This window comes from Lathyrus oleraceus, chromosome 1 (assembly GCF_024323335.1).
Source record: "Lathyrus oleraceus cultivar Zhongwan6 chromosome 1, CAAS_Psat_ZW6_1.0, whole genome shotgun sequence".
Lineage (NCBI taxonomy): Eukaryota > Viridiplantae > Streptophyta > Magnoliopsida > Fabales > Fabaceae > Lathyrus > Lathyrus oleraceus.
The window spans coordinates 403,467,648-403,477,255 of record NC_066579.1 but is presented as its reverse complement, the minus strand read 5'-3'; the positions used below and the strand labels follow the sequence as shown (position 1 = coordinate 403,477,255).

At 34.8% G+C, this 9,608-nt stretch overlaps 1 protein-coding gene across 1 annotated transcript; it reads left to right on the top strand.

Annotated features, from left to right (window-relative positions):
* Positions 1-338: 338 nt before the first annotated feature.
* On the top strand, positions 339-2,606 carry LOC127075525 (peroxidase 15). Its single transcript, XM_051016987.1, has 4 exons — positions 339-664; positions 752-943; positions 1,633-1,798; positions 1,978-2,606. Exons 1-4 carry the CDS (start codon positions 437-439, stop codon positions 2,460-2,462), a joined length of 1,071 nt encoding a protein of 356 aa, XP_050872944.1. The 5' UTR covers positions 339-436; the 3' UTR covers positions 2,463-2,606.
* The last annotated feature ends 7,002 nt before the right edge of the window (positions 2,607-9,608 follow it).

Sequence of the window (9,608 nt, the reverse complement as noted above, 5' to 3'; positions counted from 1 at the left end):
ACTTAACGTCGCCTAACTTGTTTTTTACTTCAACAACTCTATCTTTTTTTTATATACTTTTGTAGCGTTCTTTATTCTCGAATAAGTTGATGCTTAAATCCATATTACATGAAACAGTTTTTGTTATATTTAACAAATTGTAGTAGTTCCTATTTTCTATTATATGATTAAGTTGATTTCGTTGTAGTATATTCTTTTCTTTTAAATTTATTATAGCATAGACATTATACTTTTTCTTTAATTACAAACAGCTACTTACTTTTTTTAGAAGCCGCTTAAGAAAAGCAAAGAGAGAAAATTCCACGTACTTTAAATGAATTTCTAACCACCAATAGCATGAAAATTAAAAAGGACATTGCTGCATTGGTCTTCTGACTCAAACTAAATAAAAGCCTCACGTTGTTGCTCATAACTTCAAACATTGTCAGAAAAAAAAATGAATCCACTTGGTCTAAGTTCAAGAGCTTTTTGTTGTGTTGTTGTGTGTGTTCTAATTGGAGGAGTATCTTTCTCTTCAAATGCACAACTTGATCCATCTTTTTACAGCACAACTTGTCCAAATGTTAGTTCCATTGTTCGTGGAGTCCTAACAAATGTTTCTCAGACAGATCCTCGTATGCTTGCTAGTCTCATCAGGCTTCACTTTCACGACTGTTTTGTTCAAGTATGTATTTACCTTCTTCTATATTTTATTTATGTCATAAACGAGTTCAAGTCTATATACTAAAATTGTTGTGAAACTTTGTTGTAGGGTTGTGATGGCTCGGTTTTGCTGAACGATACAGCTACAATAGTGAGTGAGCAAACTGCAGCACCGAATAATAACTCCATAAGAGGTTTGGATGTTGTGAATCAAATCAAAACTGCGGTGGAAAATGCTTGTCCTAATACAGTTTCTTGTGCTGATATTCTTGCTCTTTCTGCTGAAATTTCATCTGATCTCGTATGTATACTTCATTCTTAGTCCTACTTTTAAATCAATTTCATAACTTCCCTAGTTTGTGGAAAAACATTGACTATATTAGTGACATAAGCTAGCTATTTTGTATGTATAAATAATAATGCAATAAAGATTATACGGAAATAAAACAAAATGCATGGCTGTCCTTTTTAGATGGTAAAATTAATCTTTTTAAAAATTATATTTATTGACGTAGGAGATACAATATTGATATGAATGAACTTTTAAACTGTCCGTAAAAGATTCACGGTATATGATGTTAGAAATCAACATGTTTTTGTTAGATTTGAAGTAACTTTTAGAATTATTTATTATACAATAAAACCTTAATCCACATACATGTTTCTTTCCTACTCAACCGTACATGTGAACATGGGAAAAATAAATAATACACATTGGTGAGACTTTAAAAGAATTATTAAATTTAAAGAAGTATTATTGATTCTAACAATTGCTTCAATAAAATAGTTGGTGAGTCTTTACAACATTATAAGCTCCATTTTGGGTAAGGTAACGCTTTCAAATTGTGTGGTCCTACATTAATCAACTTCTGTTCATTTTTGTTTGGGCTTGGATTGGTTTGAATTATTAATAATTGCACCCCTGTGAATTTACAAAACTAGAATGAAAAATATAACTTGTTTGTTTTTCAACATGCAAAAATATTGCAGGCTCAAGGTCCTACTTGGCAAGTTCCATTGGGAAGAAGGGATAGTTTAACAGCAAATAAAACCCTTGCTACTCAAAATCTTCCAGGCCCCTCTTTCAACCTTAGTCTACTAAAATCTACCTTTCTTATTCAAAACCTCAATACAACCGATCTAGTTGCACTCTCAGGTATCACTATAACCAAAATGCTCAGAGGCGTCAGCCAAAAACGGGCACTGACCAACCAAAAACGAATGCTAAAGAGATATTAGCGTCTGCTTAGCGTCAGTGTCAGGGTTGACGCCTCCAGCTTCAAATATATGCTCAGTAACATGATTGTACTAATTTGTTTCAATCATTATTTTTAGGTGGTCATACGATTGGAAGAGGACAGTGCAGATTTTTCGTCGACCGATTATACAATTTCAACAGCACTGGAAATCCTGATACAACTCTTAACACAACCTATTTACAAACATTACAATCAATATGTCCAAATGGTGGACCTGGTACAAATCTCACAGATTTGGACCCTACCACACCTGATACATTTGACTCAAACTATTACTCCAATCTACAAGATGGAAAGGGTTTGTTTCAGAGTGACCAAGAGCTTTTTTCAACTACCGGTGCTGATACTATTGCTATTGTCAATAGTTTCATCAATAATCAAACTCTCTTCTTTGAAAACTTTGTGGCATCAATGATAAAAATGGGAAATCTTGGAGTTTTGACTGGAACTCAAGGTGAAATTAGAACACAATGTAATGCTCTGAATGGGAATTCTTCTTCTGGTTTAGCTTCTGTGGTTACCAAAGAATTACCAGAAGATGGCTTGGCCAGCTCATTCTGAATATAATATGTAAATGCAGAGGTTCTGTAATTTTATGCTAACATATGTCATATGTGCATGTGGTGTGGATCATTATAATCTACAACTACCTCTTTTTTACTATATATAATGTTATATACTCATATTCCTTTGGTGTTGATGTGACTTGATTCTGAAGTAGACAAACTATTACTAATATTTACATAGTCAATATTATTGTTTTGAAATTTCAATTTGTATTGTAATGAATAATAACTGAGTTTTGTTGAATTTAGGCGGACGTTCATCGAGACAAAATATTGTGGTTATCTTAAAGCAAATCAAATCATAAATTTTTGTTCATTTAAAGAATTCAACTCGAAAAAGTCGGTTGGAGATTTTGTAAATTTTTTTTGAGAAATTATGTTTGTGCTTAGTATTTGATATTTGAATATAAAGAAATTGGACCAGAATTCCAATATGAACAATACAAGTTGTTCGATGATGTAAAATAAATAAAGGAAAATGTTAAAAGCGGTTAAATAAAGTGTTTGGGTTAAAAACATAAGAATCAGATGCATATTCATAGATGTTTACTCACAAACTTATTTCTCTATGTGACTTGAATACTCGAATTCTATAGGGAATAGTGATAAAATTTGCGAATCTTGTTACATGAATAAAATCTACTTATATACTACATTTTCTCAATCGTCGATAACGGTTACTACCCTAGAACTCGATGGGTGCCCCACTATGTGGACTTCTACTTTCTAATATTCTTCCATATATTGGTCTTTGAAAACTGCCTATAAAATGCTCTCATTATGGAAAACCGTCTTCACAATCTCTAACTACTCTTGTCGAGGAGTTTCTCTATCGAACTCTGTAGTATGGTGTCGAAACATGATTGAACACTACATGTACTTTATTTTATGCATTTATTGTCTCCATTCCTGTCGAATATGTAAAATTATGACAAAACTTTTCGAGATTTTGTACATGTTTTGAAAAGAGAGTGATCATAATCTTGTAGATTTGTTCTTGAGGTTCCTCTAAATCAGACTTTGTGGGTTTCCAGGTTGTCTAATTTCTGAACTCAAGAAAGTGCTAAGTCCCAAAAACACTTGGTAGGCGAGTCTAACTCATCACCTCAGTCGCAGAATTTCGAATACTTAAGCTAATTAGTTTTATACTTAAAAATCTCATGCCTTTGTATCACAATTTCGTCGGAAGTTACTAGACTAAACTTCCCAAGCTAACAGATGCCCCCCAAAAATGCAACTTTCGATCATATTAATAAGGTGGAAGAAATGTGACGTTTTTAGTAACACCTCGACATTGTTCACAGTAGTCTGCATATGCCATCGTCATCATGATCACTTTTACCAAATTGTCACGTCAACAAACGTGTGTGCACCCAACCATCATGACTATGTTATCCTAGGCAATCGTGGGCCACAAGATTAACTCACATTAAAATAAAATCATTTGATTTAGTTTTACCCAAAAAATCAAAATGCCAACAGTCAAAATTGAAACGCCACTTATCCAGATTCTTAGAGGGAAATTGAAAAGTTTTCCTCCACGACTCTATATGCACTTTCCTTTCTTCTTTTATTATTCTAACAACATCCCATGTTTCAATCTGAACAAAGAGATAAACAAGTTGAATCCACCGGTAAGAGTAACGAAAGCTTGTTCTCTACCTAACTCATACCTCAGTCATTCTCCCTTCAACAAATAATGAAATTCAGGTAGACTTACCATCACAACAACCAACAACCAACAATCTAGTCAAAGAAAACACCAATGAACCATCCAACGAAAAAGGTGAAGACCAACATCTTGAACAACCATCTAATAGCCCAGATAATCAACACTCGGAATAACATTCAAATGATTTTAAGGCTCGTGACTCTGACCATCAATCAACTGGTATTTGTCTAGACAAAGGTGCTCTAACACCAGAAAACCCAAATCATGTTAATCAACCTGAAAAGGATGAATATGCTTTCTAATCACAAGAAAAACCATATGTTGGTCGAAGATAAGAAAATCAAGGTCTACATGAAGCTCAATTTGTTATGGTCAAAGAAGAGTGACTGTAAGTGTTTCCTATTCTAACAATTTTTCCTACAGACAATGAGCATCCATTCTCTACCACAACGACCATTTTCCATTCTCCCATACGAATTTCATCATCTAACACTTCTACCATTCCTCTTAGTCAAGAAGAATTAGAGGTTATAAAAAAGAGGGACTATGTCGAGGCTTTGAAGAGGGTTATGAGCAGTCGGGGCATTTCAATTGAAAAATCCCCAAGTTTTTCAAATGCTTCAGGGAGTGAGCCTTCTAGGAATCCCTTTGTTGCGCTAATTCAAAAGTTGAAGATGAAGTTTGTCAATGTGAATTTATTTCAAACCATCGAGGGTAATCTTGTTGTTGTCTATGAGATTAAAGCCTTATTAAAACAACTGCACAGTTCAGACTCGCCTGACTCTATTGTCGACTTTATCCTTGAATTTGAGCCATTCTTTGAGCAAACTGCGTAAAACGTCTAGATGAAGAAAAAGTTTGCTAATAGACTTTAATTGCAGACTAATGTTATGTCTCAATAATGAGACTTAGTCATTCAATCTCAAGGTCATATCAATGAGTTGTAAGCAAAGGCTAAAGAAGACAAGGATCATGTGGCGACTCACAACGCGAATATTTTAAGTTGGATGAGGCACATGGATGAATTACAACAAAAAATTAAGGAAATAGAGTGACAGAAAGCTGAGATCGAAACTTCAGGATTAGCTCTTGTCAAAGAAAAACTGGTTCAGGAAGCCAAGATTTGTATTTAACATGTTAAGGCTATTGGTGCGCTCGATGGGGAAATTTAAAATTTTAAAACTGAAGGCACCATGTATGACACCAATATTAGATTGGCTAAGAGGCGTTTTGTGAAACTTAAGGTTGAATTTCAATTTTGAATTCTCGACCTTTTTATTTTTTGTCATTCGACTGTAATAATGACAATATTTCATTTTGGCATCTTTTAAATTGTAATGTCGTTCTATCATCTTTACTGTTTAAGTATTACTCTTCCATTATTCGAATCTCCTGCAACATAGTCTTGTACTTTTCAAGTACTTACCATTTCTTCTCATAATTCGACCTTCAGGGGTCAATTCTTCAACTTCATAGAAATTATTTGAGAACAGTTGGCCAATTCGAAATGGGCCTTCCCAGTTTGGTGACCATTTACCAAAGGTTCTATCTTTTTAATCCATGGGTAAGATAACTTTCCATATGTAATCACCAACTACAAAAAAAAAAATCTTAACTTTCTTGTCATAGGCCTTCATTATTCGCTCATTTTCTCTTATGAAAACTTTCAAGGCAACCAACCTTTCCTCATCTAAATTGTCTAATTCGTCCAACATCATATTCAAATAATGGTCAGAAGGAATTTCAAATTGCCTTTGAATTTTAGTTTATTGTAAATAGATTTTGACATGCAAGACTACATCATGACCAAATGTTAGTCAAAATGGAGTAGAGTTAGTTGCCTCTTTAGGGGAATTTCGACAAGTCCATAACACTTGGTCTACAGTCTTATGCTAATTTATTAGCTTTTGACCTACATGTCTCTTAATTAAGCTTATTCTAATTTTTTTGGCTTCTTCGATTTGGCCATTTGTCTTGGCATAATAGGGGGTGGGTGTCAACAGTTTGATCCCTGAGTTTGAAGCAAAATCAACCATCTTTCGACCAATTAAAAATGTACATTGGTCAGTGGTCAAAGTTTCAGGAATTCCAAACCTGTAGATAATATGACTTTGAATGAAGTTTATTAGGGCTCCCTAATAAACATTGGCCAAAGGAACATCCTTGACCATTTGCTAAAGTAGTTGATACCAACCAAAATGTATCTATGACTTTTAGATGATGCTGTAGAAGCAAGCTTCAATCCAAAAAGTTTTTTGATGAAGACAACATGTATCAATGCAAAAAGAGAAGAGCTTCAAAGATAATTCAAGCATCAAAGTTATCAAGACATATGCATGAGAAACATTTTGATCAAGCTTCGTTTTCAAGTCAACCGTTTGCAAGATTGTTGATTCACTTCTAAGGTATATCTAATTCATTCTTAGATTGGTATACAAGTGTTCAACAATCATGATCTGCATTTGCATTTTTAACATAACCATTTGTTAACATGTTGAAATGATATACACATTTTTCTTAAAGTATTTTTCTGCATTTCAACAGTATTAACCGGTTAACCATATGGGTTAACCGGTTAACGACCCAGTTTTTTGAAATCCTCTGTTAACGTTATATGCGTTAACCGGTTAACCCATTTGGTTAACCGGTTAACACTGTTCGTTTCAGTGAAAAATTATTTCCAGAAACTTGTACCTTTTCATCACTTTTTATGAGAAATTTATACCTCTTTGAAAAGGTGTTTTGACAATATAAATTTTTGAATTTTCAAAATGAATTTTCACCTCCAAGAATTTTCATACAAACTTAAGATAATCACTCTTTCATATTTCCTTCAATATTTCATAAAAGTGTTCATAACCAAATTTTCATCTCATTCCATTTTTTGAACACTTGTATATTATTCATTGAGTGAATTATTTATCTAAGGAGAAGATCAATCAAGAGAAGATTGATAATACTACACTTTGTTAAAATCATCAAAAAGACTTATTTCTTTTTTGACTTGTGATCCAGGATTGTTGGACACAAGGGTTTTGATTTGAAGAGGATTGTTCTACATACACTTGTTTACCTATAGGTTAGATAGTAAGCATCACCATTGGTGTGAGTAGGCTGTACCATAATTCTAACTATAGTGAAATCTCTTTCGAGTCGTAAGGGGAGTGGATGTACCTTCGGATTGTGAAGGGAACCACTATAATTTCCGGTGTCTTTTTACTTTCCGCAATTTATCTTTCCGCACTTAAACGTAAAATAACCAAAAACCGGAAACAAGTTCGAAGAATTTTTAACCACCTAATTCACCCCCCCCCCCCTCTTAGGCGCATTTACAACTTACAATTGGTGAAATTCTGGTGAAGTCAGAATTCAGATGTTCTACTCCAAGTCATGACATCTGATCTAACATTGTAACTAATACAGCAAGATAGTTATTAACCACTGTACTAATATGCATACGTTCACAGATGTCACGACATCTCATTCTATGTCACCCTAGAATGTATGAACGTCTGGTTCTGTGCATCAGGAAGAAGGACTCAACAGAAATCAATCCTAGCACTCACTTCTGTTGTTTTCTTCCACAGTTATCAGCATGATATCTTACTGTTGATTTTGGACATCATCTGTTACATTGTTCTAGTGTGTTTTTCTTTTACTTGTATTTCCTGAATTAAAGGTTGAACACGTTAATCTAATTTCCCTTTATTAGATTGCTAACAACTGGGCTATTTGTTAGGTTCATTAATTGTAGGTTAGTAGTTGGTTTCCTGGTTTTTCTCTAAGCTGTTGAATCCCTGAAGAATAGCCTGAGAAAAACACTGAACCAGAAAAACCAATCATCCTACACTTTAGCACCTGCTGTTGGGAATGAATGTCACAACATTCAGTTCGACATCCAGAACATATGATGATTCTGTTATGTTTCTGGAAACCTACTGTGCTAAGTTTGGTGTACTGTAAAGGACCAACTAGTCTCTACTTCAGTATCAGCCTTCAATATCAACTGTCAAAACATCCAGTTTGACAGTTTCACAATGATCCTTCAGCCAGGTCTGTTATCCTTGAAAAGAACAGACTTAAATAAATACTGAACTGAAGCTAACCTACTTATCATTCAGTATGCACTGTCCCTGATGAACGTTACAACATTCTGATTGACATTCAAACAGAAGGCTATATGCCATGTCAGTTATCATCTTGATAAGCTGACTGGAATACCTGCTGAGTTATGACAGTAATAAACACATGCAGAAGGAAAACAAACACAGGAAATTGTTAACCCAGTTCAGTCCAACATGACCTACATCTGGGGGCTACCAAGCCAGGAAGAAGATCCACTATTAGCAGTATTAATTCAGAGTTAAACTCACCCGTTTACAACTCTTCACTTAATCCCTACCCAATGCAATCTATACCTAGGAACTCCTAGATAGAAACCTCCAGTTTCCATTCCTATCACTACAAATACAATGTAATGTTAACACACCTTGAACTTGCTTCACGGCTTCATTCAAGAACAAAATCACTCTTGCCTACAGGCTTTGAGTTACAAATACTCTCAACTTTGAACACTGAGAAACACATGGTAACCTTCCCACAGATTGGGAGGTTTACCTTACACACACCCCTAAAAATTCATTCTAAGAGGCTTACAAAAACTAGGTTACAATCAGCTATTTATAACCTAATCACCCAACTGGATTTGGGCCTTCAGAAATCGCAGCAGACTTGTTCTTTGCTGTTACAACTTCAGCAGAAAAATTCTGCTACAAACAAGGTCTTCAATCCTAGAATCTCTCCATATATATCTCCACATTTTGAGCCTATATATCTTCTGATTGAGTCTTCAAGACCTCCACATGGGAGTTAGGATATTCACCAGATATCCTTGCTGATCCCAGAATATATACTGAATTAATTAATTCAGTTTTCTACACATGTGCGATGTCACAGACCTGATGTCGTGACATCGTACATGACATGTTGGTCCAGATGTTGAATTTCTTCAACCCAACATATTAAAACAACAGAGATGATTACATTATTTGTTTTCTAAAATTAATGTCAATCCTAAGGAATTAACAATCTCCCCCTTTGGCAAATTTTAGCTAAAACAAATAAACACTACACTGGACAAAACATCCCAATTTGGGAATGCTCTTCATCTCTGTCATTGGCTCCACCACCACAAACACCAAAGTTGGTGTACATGGGGAAGAAGAGGGACACGACTCAGTTATACCAGAACCCTTCCCCTCAACCAGAGAGCTTCCTGAAGAATATGTAATGCTGAGTACATAGACAATGTAACTCAGATCACAAGGCACAACTGTCTTCTTAACTCAGATCACAAGACACAAGTGGTAAACCCAGTAGGTGGAGTTTGTGCCTGATGCCAACTTCTGTTTGCTGCCACATCCACAGTTGGCTTGCTTCTGGTACATTCTCAACCCCAGGACTATATTT